Consider the following 17,588-nt stretch of genomic DNA (forward strand, 5'->3'; position numbering starts at 1 on the left):
GTCTTGGTATGTGGAACACATTTGGCAAGTTATTTTAAAATCTGTCCATACAACGGAAAGTTACAGGCCGGACACGACAACCTATACTCTATGTCCTTTTATGCAGCACTCTATTGTGAATAAACACTAAGTGTACCTTGACTTTTGACGTAGGGACACGGGTCTTGCACGCGACACGTTGTCTTGGTATGTGGAACACATGTGGCAAGTTATTTTAAAATCTGTCCATACAAGGGAAAGTTACAGCCCGGACACGACAACCTATACTCTATGTCCTTATATGCAGCACTCCATTGTGAATAAACACTAAGTGTGACCTTGACCTTTGAGGTAGGGACATGAACTTGCACGCGACACGTCGTCTTGTTATGTGGAACACATTTGGCAAGTTATTTTAAAATCTGTCCATACAAGGGAAAGTTACAGCCCGGACACGACAACCTATACTCTATGTCCTTATATGCAGCACTCCATTGTGAATAAACACTAAGTGTGACCTTGACCTTTGAGGTAGGGACAGGAGTCTTGCACGCCACACGTCGTCTTGGTCTGTGGAACACATGTGGCAAGTTATTTTAAAATCTGTCCATACAAGGGAAAGTTACAGAGCCGGACGGACGGACAGACGGACGGACGATGAGATTTTAATATGCCCACCTTCGGGGGCATAAAAATAATTATAACAAGTGATTTTAAAATCTGTCCATACAAGGGTAAGTAACAGCCCTGACACCACAACCTATACTCTTTGTCCTTATATGCAGCACTCCATTGTGAATAAACACTAAGAGTGACCTTGACCTTTGAGGCAGGGACCAGGGTCTTGCAGGTGACACGTCGTCTTGGTATGTGGAACACATGTGGCAAGTAATTTTAAAATCTGTCCATACAAGAGAAAGTTACAGCCCGGACACGACAACCTATACGCTATGTCCTTATATGCAGCACTCCATTGTGAATAAACACTAAGTGTGACCTTGACCTTTGAGGTAGGGACATGGGTCTTGCAGGCGACACGTCGTCTTGGTATGTGCAACACATGTTGCAAGTTATTTTAAAATCTGTCCATACAAGGGAAAGTTACAGCCCGGACACGACAACCTATACTCTATGTCCTTATATGTAGCACTCCATTGTAAATAAACACTAAGTGTGACCTTGACCTTTGAGGTAGGGACACGGGTCTTGCACGAGACATGTCGTCTTGGTATGTCGAACACATGTGGCAAGTTATTTTAAAATCTGTCCATACAAGAGAAAGTTACAGCCCTGACACGACAACCTATACTCTTGGTTCTTATATGCAGCACTCCATTGTGAATAAACACCAAGTGTGACCTTGACCTTTGAGGTAGGGACACGGGTCTTGCGCCCGACACGTCGTCTTGGTATGTGCAACACATGTTGCAAGTTATTTTAAAATCTGTCCATACAAGGGAAAGTTACAGTCCGGACAGGACAACCTATACTCTATGTCCTTATATGCAGCACTCCATTGTAAATAAATACTTAGTGTGACCTTGACCTTTGAGGTAGGGACATGGATCTTGCACGCGACACGCCGTCTTGGTATGTGGAACACATGTGGCAAGTTATTTTAAAATCTGTCCATACAATAGAAAGTTACAGCCTGGACACGACAACCTATATACTCTATGTACTTATATGCAGCACTTCATTGTGAATAAACACTAAGTGTGACCTTGACTTTTGAGGTAGGGACACGGGTCTTGCACGTGACACATTGTCTTGGTATGTGGAACACATGTGGCAAGTTATTTTAAAATCTGTCCATTCAAGTGAAAGTTACAGCATGGACATGACAACCTATACTCTATGTCCTTATATGCAGCACTCCATTGTGAATAAACACTAAGTGTGACCTTGACCTTTGAGGTAGGGACACGGGTCTTGCACGCGACACATTGTCTTGGTATGTGGTACACATGTGGCAAGTTATTTTAAAATCTCTCCTTACAAGAGAAAGTTACAGCCCGGACACGACAACCTATACTCTATGTCCTTTAAATGCAGCACTCCATTGTGGATAAACACTAAGTGTGACCTTGACCTTTGAGGTAGGGACACGAGTCTTGCACGCCACACGTCGTCTTGGTATGTGGAACACATGTGGCAAGTTATTTTAAAATCAGTCCATACAAGGGAAAGTTACAGAGCCGGATGGACGGACGGACGGTGTGATTTTAATATGCCCACCTTCGGGGGCATAAAAAAAGCACTAATTATAAAATGATAATTAACATAATTTTGACAAAAGAAGAATTCTGTGAAAATATTTTGAAGTTGGGCCTGTGTTTTCTGAAGAGAAGAGTAACAAGACAAAGTGAAAACTAGCTGCACCCTTGGCAGCCAAGTTAGCTAATTAATCACAATAGGGTGAAGAAATTTGATATATGGACACCTAAGGAACATTTCTGTGAAATTATTTTGAAGCTTCTGAGAAAAACATTTTCAAAGCGTTTCCTTTTATTTGCCAAAGTTCTATATGGAACCACATTTGTTGAAGAAATCTGAAAGAGGACCACCCTAGGAACATTCCAGTGAAGTTTGATTGAAATTGTGCCAGTGGTTTAGGAGGAGTTGTTTGGAAGAAAATGTTGATGAGGGACAAGCAGACGACGGACAATCACTTTATCACAATAGCTCACGCTGAGTACTTGTGCTCAGGTGAGGTAAAAAGGGTGGCCAAATATGTTATTCAATACTATTTTCAAATACAGTTTAACACCGCTGTTATCGTTATTTCGAAATTATGTTTTGGTCCCGATTTTACTCCTTTAAATTAACTTTTGGTCTTTATTCCAAAATCGCTATTCCGAAATAATCGCTATTCTGAAGTAAATATTGCGAAAAATGACTAAACTGTGTGTATCGTATTGGTAATGTGTAACCGACATTGCAATCTTCACGACTTAGTATTTCACGTAATTCGCGAACACTGTCATTTGCTGAAATTGTTTATCCAAAACATCGCTATTCCGAAGTAATTTGTTCGGTCCACACGATTTCGGATTAACGGTGTTCAACTGTAGCTAAAAGTATGGTTTCAGTCCTTTATTGAAGGAAAGTGTACTTCCGTGACAAATATGTTCTGATTTTTAAAGAATAACATGACTGAATTTCAAATGTTGATCTGTTCAAATCCACAAAATTAGGATATGCATACGTATAGTTTCTATGGTCCACCATATTGGCGTCCCTGCGGGTACTGTTTCTGCAATGTCTTCTTCTGTGTCATCTAGGAACATCTTTGATCTCACAGCAAATGTAGGGTATATCCTCTTCTCTATCACCAGATCACTGATATGGAAGTACATGCACAAGTAGTTAAAGTACATACATGTCATAATGTATTCACCAGATCATTGATTAGAAAGTTAGTGCACACACAGTTACTGTACACGCATCATAATGTATTCACATGTGGCAAGTGTTTTAAAGCTGCACTCTTATCGATTGACCATTTAGACAACTTTTTTTTATTTACTGTCTTGGAATGAGTAAATTTTTTCGTAAATATCTGCAAACCAGTGATAATAGATTGCTGACCAAAGATCAGATTGACGATTTTTATATTTCCCTTGACAATTTATGTTTTATGGCTAAAAGCGTTAGGTGAAACGATTATTTGTCCATTTTTTTAAACAGGCGTGTAAAAACATGACAAATAAGTGTTTGCTTAAAAAGATACAAAGGGCAATAACTCTTACAATATTTAGGTTGGATTTATATAAGTCAACACAAAAAAATCACAATTTACTGTGAATAAGTTGATGAAGTTGGAAGTTGGTACCTTCAATGATTTTAAAACAATAAAATAACAATAAAAACAAGAGCTGTCACAGTATGTGACGAATGCCCCCGAATGTGACATTGACCTATGAACAAGGTCAGTACATGAAAAGTTGATCTTGCCTTTAAGTGTCAAATACATATGGCAAGATATTTTAAATTGCCTCTGAAAATACCACCCATACTTGACAACCTACACTGTTATATGTCCTTATATTCAGAATTTCCTTGTGAATAAATACTAACTGTATCTTTTACCTTAGAGGTAGGGACATGGGTCTTGAACGCGACACGTCGTCTTGGTATGTCAAACACATGTGGCAAGTTATTTTAAAATCTGTCCATACAAAAAAAAGTTACAGCCCGGACACGGCAACCTATACTCTATGTCCTTATATGCAGCACTCCATTGTGAATAAACACCTAATAGCTATAAGTGTGACCTTAACCTTAGATGTAGGGACACGGGTCTTGCATGCGACACGTCTTCTTGGTATGTCAAACACATGTGGCAAGTTATTTTAAAATCTGTCAATACAAGGGAAAGTTACAGCCCGGACACGACAACCTATACTCTATGTCCTTATATGCAGCACTCCATTGTGAATAAACACCTAAGTGTGACCTTGACCCTAGAGGTAAGGACATGGGTATTGCAAGCAACACGCCGTCTTGGTAAGTGGAACACATGTGGCGGGTTATTTTAAAATCTGTCCATACAAGAGAAAGTTACAGCCCGGACACTGCAACCTATACTCTGTGTCCTTATATGCAGCACTCCATTGTGAATAAACACCTAAGTGTGACCTTGACCTTAGAGGTAGGGACACAGGTCTTGCACGCGACACGTCGTCTTGGTATGTGGAACACATGTAGCAAGTTATTTTAAAATCTGTCCATACAAGGGAAAGTTACAGGCCGGACAAGACAACCTATACCCTATGTGCTTATATATGCAGCATTCCATTATGAATAAACACTAAGTGTGACCTTGACCTTAGTGGTAGGGACATGGGTCTTGCAGGTGACACGTCGTCTTGGTATGTGGAACACATGTGGCAAGTTATTTTAAAATCTGTCCATACAAGAGAAAGTTACAGCCCGGACACGACAACCTATACTCTATGTCCTTATATGCAGCACTCCATTGTGAATAAACACTTAAGTGTGACCTTGACCCTAGAGGTAGGGACATGGGTCTTGCAAGCAACACGCCGTCTTGGTATGTGGAACACATGTGGCAGGTTATTTTAAAATCTGTCCATACAAGAGAAAGTTACAGCCCAGACACAGCAACCTATACTCTGTGTCCTTATATGCAGCACTCCATTGTGAATAAACACCTAAGTGTGACCTTGACCTTAGAGGTAGGGACACAGGTCTTGCACGTGACACGTCGTCTTGGTATGTGGAACACATGCATCAAGTTATTTTAAAATCTGTCCATACAAGGGAAAGTTACAGCCAGGACACGACAACCTATACTCTATGTCCTTATATATGCAGCATTCCATTATGAATAAACACTAAATGTGACCTTGACCTTAGTGATAGGGACATGGGTCTTGCACGTGACACGTCGTCGTGGTATGTGGAACACATGTGGCAAGTTATTTTAAAATCTGTCCATACAAGCGAAAGTTACAGCCCGGACACGACAACCTATACTCTATGTCCTTATATGCAGCACTCCATTGTGAATAAACACTAAGTGTGACCTTGACCTTTGAGGTAGGGACACGGGTCTACCACGTGACACGTTGTCTTGGTATGTGGAACACATGTGCCAAGTTATTTTAAAATCTGTCCATACAAGAGAAAGTTACAGCCCGGACACGACAACCTATACTCAATGTCTTTATATGCAGCACTCCATTACGAATAAACATCTAAGTGTGACCTTGACCTTAGAGGTAGGGACACGGGTCTTGCACGTGACAAGTCGTCTTGGTATGTGGAACACAAGTGGCAAGTTATTTCAAAATCTGTCCATACAAGGGAAAGTTACCGAGCCGGCCGGCCGGCCAGATGGACGGATGGTGCAATTTTAATATGCCCACCTTCAGGGGCATAAAAACTGATGACCCATATTCGAACTTTACTTAAAAATTATCAAAACAACCTTTTGAACTTGAGCTAGAAATCAACAAAACAACATTTCTGACAAATTTCCAGGATATTTGGGCTGAAAATGTTACCTCTAGAATGTTAACAAGGTTTTTCCATATTTGGGCTCTGCGACCTAGTTTTTGACCCCAGTAACCAATATTCGAACTTGAGCTAGAAATCATTGAAATAACCTTTCTGACAAATTTCCAGGATATTTGGGCTGAACATGTTACCTCTCGAGTATTAACAAGGTTTTTCCATATTTGGGCTCTGTGACCTAGTTATCTTGAGCTAGAAATCATCAAAACAACCTTTCTGACAAATTTTCAGAATATTTGGACTGAAAATGTTACCTCTAGAGTGTTATCAAGGTTTTCCATATTGGGCTCTGTGACCTAGTTATTTATCACAGATGACCCATATTTGAACTTGAGCTAAAAATCATCGAAACAACCTTTCTGACAAATTTCCATTATATTTGGCCTGAAAAAGTAGCCTCTAGAGTGTTAACAAAATGGTTCTATTTTTGGGTCATGTGACCTAGTTTTTCATCCCAGATAACCCATATTCCAACTCGTCTGAGTATACAAACACTAAGTGTGACCTTGACCTTAGAGGTAGGGACATGTGTTTTACACGCCACAAGTCATCTTGGTATGTCAAACACATGCTGCAAGTTGTTTTCAAATCTGTCCATACATGAGAACGTTACAGCCCCGACAAGATCACCTATACTCTGTCTCATATGCAGCATTCCAATGTATTTAAACACTAAGTGCGACCTTGACCTTAGCGGTAGGGGCATGGGTCTTGCACGAGACATGTCGTCTTGGTATGTCAAACACGTTTGACATGTTATATTAAAACCTGTCCATATATGAGAAAGTTAAAGGCTTAATACAATCACTTATACTCTTTGACCTTATATGCAGCATTCAATCATATTCAAACACTTAGTGTGACCTTTACCTTAAAGGTAGAAACACAGGTCTTGTACATGAGTCATCGTCTATGTATGTGAAAAACATGTCAAGTTATTTTAAAATCTGTCCATACAAGAGAAAATTACAGCCTGGACGTGGGAAGTTAAGCCAGACAAAAGGACAGACAGACTTTAATATGTCCATCTTCATGGGCATAAAAAGTAAAAAGGGTACCTATGTCATATACACAAACCCTATAATTTCAAGAAATAGTTTGAAGTACCATTACATAAAATTAATTAAATACAAATAATTAATGAGGTAAGTCATGTCCCACTTCCTGGGTACATAAATCTACACAATGGCTTTAACCTTACAGATTTTATTGCAATATATTCATTTTCAAGTATGAAAAACATATAAATGTGATTATCTTGAAAACATTTAAAATGCACTTTGCATGTTATTGCACAAAGGGGGCGATTATTAGGTTGGGTATATTCAGTTTTTTATGATTAACTTGTTATTAAGGGCTCAAACAAGTGATCTCATTGGACTCGAATAATATCATTCTTTAAATCGGAGATTATTGAATGTCACGGATATTGGTTTAACGGATTTACACCTAAAAGGGTGTTTGTTCGACCTGCACATACATGTCAATGTGTAAACATTAGCTTGTCTAAAAATTGGTGACTTGTTTTCATTGCACATGTCCAGGTCCATAAATGGATGTTTGTTTTAATTGCACATGTCCAGGTGAATACCTTGTCCATAAATGGATGCTTGTTTTAATTGCACATGTCCGGGTGTATACCTTGTCCATAAATGGATGTTTGTTTTAATTGCACATGGCCGGGTGTATACCTTGTCCGTAAATGGGTGTCTGTTTTAATTGCACATGTCCGGGTGTATTCCTTGTCCATAAATGGGTATCTGTTTTAATTGCACATGTCTAGGTCCATAAATGGATGTTTGTTTTAATTGCACATGTCCAGGTCCATAAATGGATGTTTGTTTTAATTGCACATGTCCAGGTGTATACCTTGTCCATAAATGGATGTTTGTTTTAATTGCACATGTCCAGGTGTACACCTTGTCCATAAATGAGTGACTGTTTTAACTGCACATGTCCGGGTGTATACCTTGTCCATAAATGGGTGACTGTTTTAAATGCACATGTATGGGTGTATACCATGTCCATAAATGGGTGACTGTTTTAACTGCACATGTCTGGGTGTATACCATGTCCATAAATGGGTGACTGTTTTAACTGCACATGTCTGGGTGTACACCTTGTCCATAAATGGGTGACTGTTTTTATTGCACATGTCCAGGTGTACACCTTGTCCATAAATGGGTGACTGTTTTAATTGCACATGTCCAGGTGTACACCTTGTCCATAAATGGGTGACTGTTTTAACTGCACATGTCTGGGTGTATACCATGTCCATAAATGGGTGACTGTTTTAACTGCACATGTCTGGGTGTATACCATGTCCATAAATGGGTGACTGTTTTAACTGCACATGTCTGGGTGTATACCATGTCCATAAATGGGCGACTGTTTTAACTGCACATGTCCAGGTGTACACCATGTCCATAAATGGGTGACTGTTTTAATTGCACATGTCCAGGTGTATACCTTGTCCATAAATGGGTGCCTGTTTTAATTGCACATGTCCAGGTGTACACCTTGTCCATAAATGGGTGCCTGTTTTAATTGCACATGTCTGGGTGTACACCTTGTCCATAAATGGGTGACTGTTTTAACTGCACATGTCCAGGTGTACACCTTGTCCATAAATGAGTGACTGTTTTAACTGCACATGTCCGGGCGTACACCTTGTCCATAAATGAGTGACTGTTTTAACTGCACATGTCTGGGTGTATACCATGTCCATAAATGGGCGACTGTTTTAACTGCACATGTCCAGGTGTACACCATGTCCATAAATGGGTGACTGTTTTAATTGCACATGTCCAGGTGTATACCTTGTCCATAAATGGGTGCCTGTTTTAATTGCACATGTCCAGGTGTACACCTTGTCCATAAATGGGTGACTGTTTTAATTGCACATGTCCAGGTGTACACCTTGTCCATAAATGGGTGCCTGTTTTAATTGCACATGTCCAGGTGTACACCTTGTCCATAAATGAGTGACTGTTTTAACTGCACATGTCTGGGTGTACACCATGTCCATAAATGGGTGACTGTTTTAATTGCACATGTCCAGGTGTACACCTTGTCCATAAATGGGTGACTGTTTTAACTGCACATGTCCAGGTGTACATCTTGTCCATAAATGGATGACTGTTTTAATTGCACATGTCCAGGTGTACACCTTGTCCATAAATGGGTGACTGTTTTAATTGCACATGTCCAGGTGTACACCTTGTCCATAAATGGGTGACCGTTATAATTGCACATGTCCAGGTGTACACCTTGTCCATAAATGGATGACCGTTTTAATTGCACATGTCTGGGTGTATACCTTGTCCATAAATGAGTGACTGTTTTCATAAATGGGTGACTGTTTTAATTGCACATGTCCAGGTGTACACCTTGTCCATAAATGAGTGACTGTTTTAACTGCACATGTCCAGGTGTATAGCTTGTCCATAAATGGGTGACTGTTTTAACTGCACATGTCCAGGTGTACACCTTGTCCATAAATGGGTGACTATTTTAATTGCACATGTCTGGATGTATACCATTTCCATAAATAGGTGACTGTTTTAATTGCACATGTCCAGGTGTATACCTTGTCCAAAAATGGGTGACTGTTTTAATTGCACATGTCTGGGTGTACACCATGTCAATAAATGGGTGACTGTTTTAACTGCACATGTCTGGGTGTACACCTTGTCCATAAATGGGTGACTGTTTTAACTGCACATGTCCAGGTGTACACCTTGTCCATAAATGGGTGTCTGTTTTAACTGCACATGTCCGGGTGTATACCTTGTCCATAAATGGGTGACTGTTTTTATTGCACATGTCCGGGTGTATACCTTGTCCATAAATGGGTGACTGTTTTAATTGCACATGTCTGGGTGTATACCTTGTTCATAAATGGGTGACTGTTTTAACTGCACATGTCCGGGTGTATACCTTGTCCATAAATGGGTGACTGTTTTAACTGCACATGTCCAGGTGTATACCATGTCCATAAATGGGTGACTGTTTTAACTGCACATGTCCAGGTGTATACCTTGTCCATAAATGAGTGACTGTTTTAACTGCACGTGTCCAGGTGTATACTATGTCCATAAATGAGTGACTGTTTTAACTGCAAATGTCCAGGTGTATACCTTGTCCATAAATGGGTGCCTGTTTTAACTGCACATGTCCAGGTGTATACCTTGTCCATAAATGGGTGCCTGTTTTAACTGCACATGTCCAGGTGTATACCTTGTCCATAAATGGGTGCCTGTTTTAACTGCACATGTCCAGGTGTATACCTTGTCCATAAATGGGTGCCTGTTTTAACTGCACATGTCCAGGTGTATACCTTGTCCATAAATGGGTGACTGTTTTAACTGCACATGTCCAGGTGTATACTTATAACATCTTTGGAATATTGAAAGGAAATTTAATTAAAGAACAGAGACAGGTATGTTAGGACATTTGAAATGTTCTCATATCTAGGACAAAATTGTGCTGAACAATAATGAGTGAGATACTGAACTGTCCCAGCAAGGTCATATACAAATTGTTTAGAATTTTATCTGATAATGAAAAGAAAGCCTGCACTTCTGTGGAACATCTTATTTTTTGTTGAAATGGGTTTGAACAAAATTGAAGTATTGCAATGTATGGCACATGACAACAAATATGTGTCATTTCAGGAGAACAAACTCTTTATCTTCCATATAACACAGCTTTTACATTGTATTTCAGACAGTCTACTTGCTTTGGTTGATACCATATATTTGGGTACGATGAGTATTTTGTGTGGCTAATGCTGGTTTTAAATCAACCATGGTAATGCCACTATATTTTTTTTTAAAATATTGGTTTTGCTTGTGTTGTTAAGCTCTACCCAAGCTTTGAAGACATGTATATAAAGCATGTAACCTTGGTCAAGATAATTGAACATCAAAATGCCTAAAATAATCTTAATATTAAACAACTGCTGTCGACCATTTGCAAACTAACATAGACAGAGCTTAAACAAAATTACCGTTCGCATTCAAATATAACGTAATATGTTTTCGATGTTTTATTAAGACTAGATATTACTATTTGAATATGAAACAAGAGGCCCAAAAGGGCCTATGCTCTACTGGCATGGCTCTTGTGGTCATTTTCAATCCAGAGCATGTACGTTTGAGTAATAGGCAACTAATATAGTTCACTTTTAGTGTTTGGGTTAGCTGAAAACGCTGCACGTTCAACATCTGAGGACAGGAAGTGTTGTAAGCAGATTAGTTGCATGAACTTTTTTTAATATGTGCCAAGTAAAGGTAATCTGAGGGTAAAAAATATTTGCTTTCAAAACTGTACTCATCGTCAAAATTTCATTTCTGTAGCTTTAAAAATAAAAAGTCGGTCAAAGGTCAAAGTCAAGGACATCCGAGGACAACATTAATGCTTGTTTGCAAAACTGTTCACATGGTCAAAATTTCATTACTGTAGCTTTAAAAATTAATAAGTAAGTCAAAAGGGGTGGGGCCAGCTTTTTCCCAAGGGGCATTATTTCAAATGTTTTCAATTGCATCATTTGATGCTCCACAACAAATATCAAAGGTATGGGCCTTGTGGTTTGAAAATATTTCTTAAATAAGTGTGGAAAATTGTGACACCCAGGGCAGTGCCAGTTTTGACCCAAGGAGCATAAGTTGAACAACCATTGTAGTAGACCACTAAATAAAGCCTTGTTCAAAATAGCAAGGATTTGCATAGTGGTTTCAGACAAAAAGGTTTTTAACATTTCCCAATTTAAGGGGGGGGGGGAGTCCCTTACAAAGAAAAGAGAACTCTTCCCTGGGCCTCCGCCAACGTCACTGAGATCGTTTGCATTTGCCGCACTGGTCCCGTCCCTTGCGGGACAATCTCGGTGGGGGGGGGGGGGAAGTAATGACCCCAGGGGCATAATTTGAACAAAACTTCACAAGCAAATGTGACTTTACATGTAAACTTGGCTAAAAATAGACTTCGCTTAAATAGCATTTTTTATACTTTCAAGACCCATAATCCTGGCATGCATGGGCAGATTTCGCTGGTTTTCAAAAGGAACCGAGTTCTAATGGATATCTAAATACTGTACAAGTTTCATCGAGGTACAATCAAAACTGACGACTGTATCATGTTCACAAGCAATTGTTTACAGACGAACTGAATTTTTAATACTTTCAAGGCCCATAATCTAGGCATGCATGGTCGGATCTGGCTGGTTTTGGTCAGGAACCGAGCTCTAATAGATATCTAAATACTGTACAAGTTTCATCGAGATACAATCAAAACTGAAGACTGTATCGTGTTCACACAATAGCATTTTTTTATACTATCAAGGGCCATAATCTAGGCATGCATGGGCGGATCTGGCTGGTTTTCGAAAGGAACCGAGCTCTAATGGATATCTAGATACTGTACAAGTTTCATCGAGATACAATCAAAACTGAAGACTGTATCGTGTTCACAAGCAATTGTTTACAGACGCACGGACGCACGAATGCACGGACGCACAGATGCACATACTACGTACACATTACCATCGCATAAGCTCTTTTGGCCTTTGGCCAGTAGAGTCTGTTGATATTTTTTGTTTGAAATTAAAGGTGCCTATCTGATTATGTGCCTCTATCTTTAGAATAGACATTGAACTATTCACCCCTGCACAGATTTAACTGTTCAGTACATAGTAGGTTGTTGTAACTATGGCAACATGTTTTATGAAACTAAAAGTGAAATTAAGAATATTGGTTTGTGAAAAAAAGAAATGCTTTTCAAAACAAACAGATTACATTTATGATTGTTTTAAATCTAGCGCATGTACTTTGCAGGCATTTGAAACTCAAATTTATCAAGTAGAAGCTACTTCTAGTGTTTTGTGGAGGGTATTCTTTTCAAAATATAAGATCAAAGCATTTTTCACCATTCAAGACATGGTGTACTGACCAACCGACAAGTCAACAAAACAGACTGAAAAACCAAGAGATTGACCGACATATATTTCACAAAAGTATATATACTTCATCTACTTCAATCTGGCGTGATAAGCAAAATAAGTAGAAAGTAACTTTAATTCTTAACTAACAAAATACCAAGAGGGGGTTTCCATACTTAGCCTGTAGAGAGACTGAAATGGTGTGGAACTCTCCTGACTCTGAGATCTCTTTACATTTGAACGAGTATGTCAGCGCATTCGGCCCTCCGTACACATCAGGGCTAGTGAAGTCATGCGTGAAAAACGTCACTTCAACAACATTATCCTAGACAGAGGACAGAAAAACAATCAACTGCATCATACAACTATACAAGAGCTGTCACAGTATGTGACGAATGGTTTGTGCATTTGCAAGACCACAGTTATGGCATTATGTCTAACCAACATGGTCGGTGCATTTGCAAGACCACATGGCATTATGTCTAACCAACATGGCTGGTGCATTTGCAAGACCACATGGCATTATGTCTAACCAACATGGCTGGTGCATTTGCAAGACTAAAAGACTACATGGCATTATGTCTAACCAACATGGCTGGTGCATTTGCAAGACTACATGGCATTATGTCTAACAAATATGGCTGGTGCATTTGTAAGACAACAGTCATAGCATTATGTCTACCCAACATGGCTGGTGCATTTGAAAGACTACATAGCATTATGTCTGCCCAACATGGCTGGTGCATTTGAAAGACTACATAGCATTATGTCTACCCAACATGGCTGGTGCATTTGAAAGACTACATAGCATTATGTCTACCCAACATGGCTGGTGCATTTGAAAGACTACATAGCATTATGTCTACCCAACATGGCTGGTGCAATTGAAAGACTACATAGCATTATGTCTACCAAACATGGCTGGTGCATTTGAAAGACTACATAGCATTATGTCTACCCAACATGGCTGGTGCATTTGAAAGACTACATAGCATTATGTCTACCCAACATGGCTGGTGCATTTGAAAGACTACATAGCATTATGTCTACCCAACATGGCTGGTGCATTTGAAAGACTACATGGCATTATGTCTAACCAACATGGCCTGCACATTTGCAAAACCACATAACATTATGTCTAACCAACATGGCTGGTGCATTTGCAAGACCACATGAAATAATGTCTAACCAACATGGCTGGTGCATTTGAAAGACTACATGGCATTATGTCTAACCAACATGGCCTGCACATTTGCAAAACCACATAACATTATGTCTAACCAACATGGCTGGTGCATTTGCAAGACCACATGAAATAATGTCTAACCAACATGGCTGGTGCATTTGCAAGACTACATGACATGTCTCACCAACATGGCTGGTGCATTTGCAAGACTACATGGCATTAAGTCTAACAAATATGGCTGGTGCATTTGCAAGACTACATGGCATTATGTCTAACAAATATGGCTGGTGCATTTGTAAGACTACATAGCATTATGTCTACCCAACATGGCTGGTGCATTTGAAAGACTACATAGCATTATGTCTACCCAACATGGCTGGTGCATTTGTAAGACTACATAGCATTATGTCTAACAAATATGGCTGGTGCATTTGAAAGACTACATGGCATTATGTCTACCCAACATGGCTGGTGCATTTGAAAGACTACATGGCATTATGTCTACCCAACATGGCTGGTGCATTTGAAAGACTACATGGCATTATGTCTACCCAACATGGCTGGTGCATTTGAAAGACAACATGGCATTATGTCTACCCAACATGGCTGGTGCATTTGAAAGACTACATGGCATTATGTCTACCCAACATGGCTGGTGCATTTGAAAGACTACATGGCATTATGTCTACCCAACATGGCTGGTGCATTTGAAAGACTACATGGCATTATGTCTACCCAACATGGCTGGTGCATTTGAAAGACTACATGGCATTATGTCTACCCAACATGGCTGGTGCATTTGAAAGACTACAAGGCATTATGTCTACCCAACATGGCTGGTGCATTTGTAAGACTACATGGCATTATGTCTACCCAACATGGCTGGTGCATTTGAAAGACTACATGGCATTATGTCTACCCAACATGGCTGGTGCATTTGAAAGACTACATGGCATTATGTCTACCCAACATGGCTGGTGCATTTGAAAGACTACACGGCATTATGTCTACCCAACATGGCTGGTGCATTTGAAAGACTACATGGCATTATGTCTACCCAACATGGCTGGTGCATTTGAAAGACTACATGGCATTATGTCTACCCAACATGGCTGGTGCATTTGAAAGACTTCATAGAATTATGTCTACCCAACATGGCTGGTGCATTTGAAAGACTACATAGCATTATGTCTACCCAACATGGCTGGTGCATTTGAAAGACTACATAGCATTATGTCTACCCAACATGGCTGGTGCATTTGAAAGACTACATGGCATTATGTCTAACCAACATGGCCTGCACATTTGAAAGACTACATGGCATTATGTCTAACCAACATGGCCTGCACATTTGCAAAACCACATAACATTATGTCTAACCAACATGGCTGGTGCATTTGCAAGACCACATGAAATAATCTCTAACCAACATGGCTGGTGCATTTGCAAGACCACATGACATAATGTCTAGCCAACATGGCTGGTGCATTTGCAAGACCACATGAAATAATGTCAAACCAACATGGTTGGTACATTTGCAAGACCACAGTTATGGCATTAAGTCTAACCAACATGGCTGGTGCATTTGAAAGACTACATGGCATTATGTTTAAGAAATATGGCTGTTGCATTTGTAAAACCACAGTCATAGCATTATGTCTATCCAACATAACTGGGGCATTTGCGAGACCACATGGCATTATGTCTAACCAACATGGCTGATGCATTTGCGAGACCACATGGCATTATGTCTGACCAACATGGCTGGTGCATTTGCGAGACTAAAAGACCACATTGCATTATGTCTAACCAACATGGCTGATGCATTTGCGAGACCACATGGCATTATGTCTAACCAACATGGCTGATGCATTTGTGAGACCACATGGCATTATGTCTAACCAACATGGCTGATGCATTTGCGAGACCACATGGCATTATGTCTAACCAACATGGCTGATGCATTTGCGAGACCACATGGCATTATGTCTGACCAACATGGCTGATGCATTTGCGAGACCACATGGCATTATGTCTAACCAACATGGCTGATGCATTTGTGAGACCACATGGCATTATGTCTAACCAACATGGCTGATGCATTTGCGAGACCACATGGCATTATGTCTAACCAACATGGCTGATGCATTTGCGAGACCACATGGCATTATGTCTAACCAACATGGCTGATGCATTTGGGAGACCATATGGCATTGTGTCTAACCAACATGGCTGATGCATTTGTGAGACCACATGGCATTACGTCTAACTAACATTGCATCACCACATGGCATTGTGTCTAACCAACATGGCTGGCACATTTGCAAGACCACATGGCATTATGTACAACACGGCTGATGCATTTGCTATACCATATGGCATTATGTTTTACCAATATTGCTGGTGGCATTGCAAGACTACAGGGCATTATGTCTAACGAACATGGCTGGTTTATTTACAAGACCACATTACATAATGTCTGTGCCATAGGATTGAGAATCCTCTATGCTTTACAACATCACAGCTTTGGTCATACAAATGCAACATTGTCTTTATGTGTCAATTACATATGGCATATTATTTTAAATTGCCATAACAGTTGACTGGCTCACATGCTATCACTATAAATTGGCAAATACTGCTATGGAACAACAAACCAGTCGAGATCTACTGCATTAGTACTCATATCTATTCGTTTTTCTTTTGTTTCGCACCAAAATCAATACGGTCGGGAAAATAATTTTGAAAAAAAAAATGGAATTCATTTTTTATTTCTTTTTGTACTTTTCGGAATATTAGACCCGCCGGTTTTGTAAACCAATTTATATAAAAGAAGTGGCCTAACAGTGACCTGGACACTAGGGGGCCAAAAGGCAATCCAATGAAAGCTCTGCATAAATTTGTCCTTAAATACCAAGTTTGGTCACACTATGTCAAGCCCTTACTTGAGTTATTCAGTACTAACCATATTTCTAATTTTAGCAACAGTGACCATGACCTAGACCAAAACTCTTGGGCCTGAAACACAATCTTAGGAAAGGTCTCTATAAACTCTTCTTATATACCAAGTGTCACAATATATAGACCCTTACTTATTATTATACAAATTAATCAATACAAACCATTTTTATATTAATAGTAACTTTGACCTTGACCTTGATCCTAGGGGCCTCAAACGCATTCCCACCAAAGGTCTCCATAAACTCTTCGTATACAACAAGTTTGATCACTTTATGTCAAACCTAGCTAAAATTATTCGAAAAAAAAAGGTGACTTTGACGCTACCCTCCCACCAGCCCGCCTGAACAATGACGCAAGTCATTCTAATACATTGTTTTTCCTCTATTAAAACCTGGTTAAGAATATAAAAATGTGCTTGTGAAAAGAAATTAAAATAAAAATAAAACTAGAAGCGCCGCAATGCGACGAAACCAGGTTTTTGTT

At 39.7% G+C, this 17,588-nt stretch overlaps 1 protein-coding gene across 1 annotated transcript in view; it reads right to left on the minus strand.

The window, feature by feature from the left end:
* The window catches only part of LOC128233381 (uncharacterized), a 50,826-nt gene that overhangs the window by 20,077 nt on the left and 13,161 nt on the right, over positions 1-17,588 (minus strand). Inside the window, exons 4-5 of the mRNA XM_052947034.1 lie at positions 13,135-13,283; positions 3,188-3,321 (exon numbers count right to left, since the gene is read on the minus strand). Coding sequence (XP_052802994.1) covers positions 3,188-3,321; positions 13,135-13,283 — 283 coding nt within the window. The remainder of the gene's footprint in view (positions 1-3,187; positions 3,322-13,134; positions 13,284-17,588) is intronic.

Source organism: Mya arenaria, chromosome 5 (genome assembly GCF_026914265.1).
Source record: "Mya arenaria isolate MELC-2E11 chromosome 5, ASM2691426v1".
NCBI lineage: Eukaryota > Metazoa > Mollusca > Bivalvia > Myida > Myidae > Mya > Mya arenaria.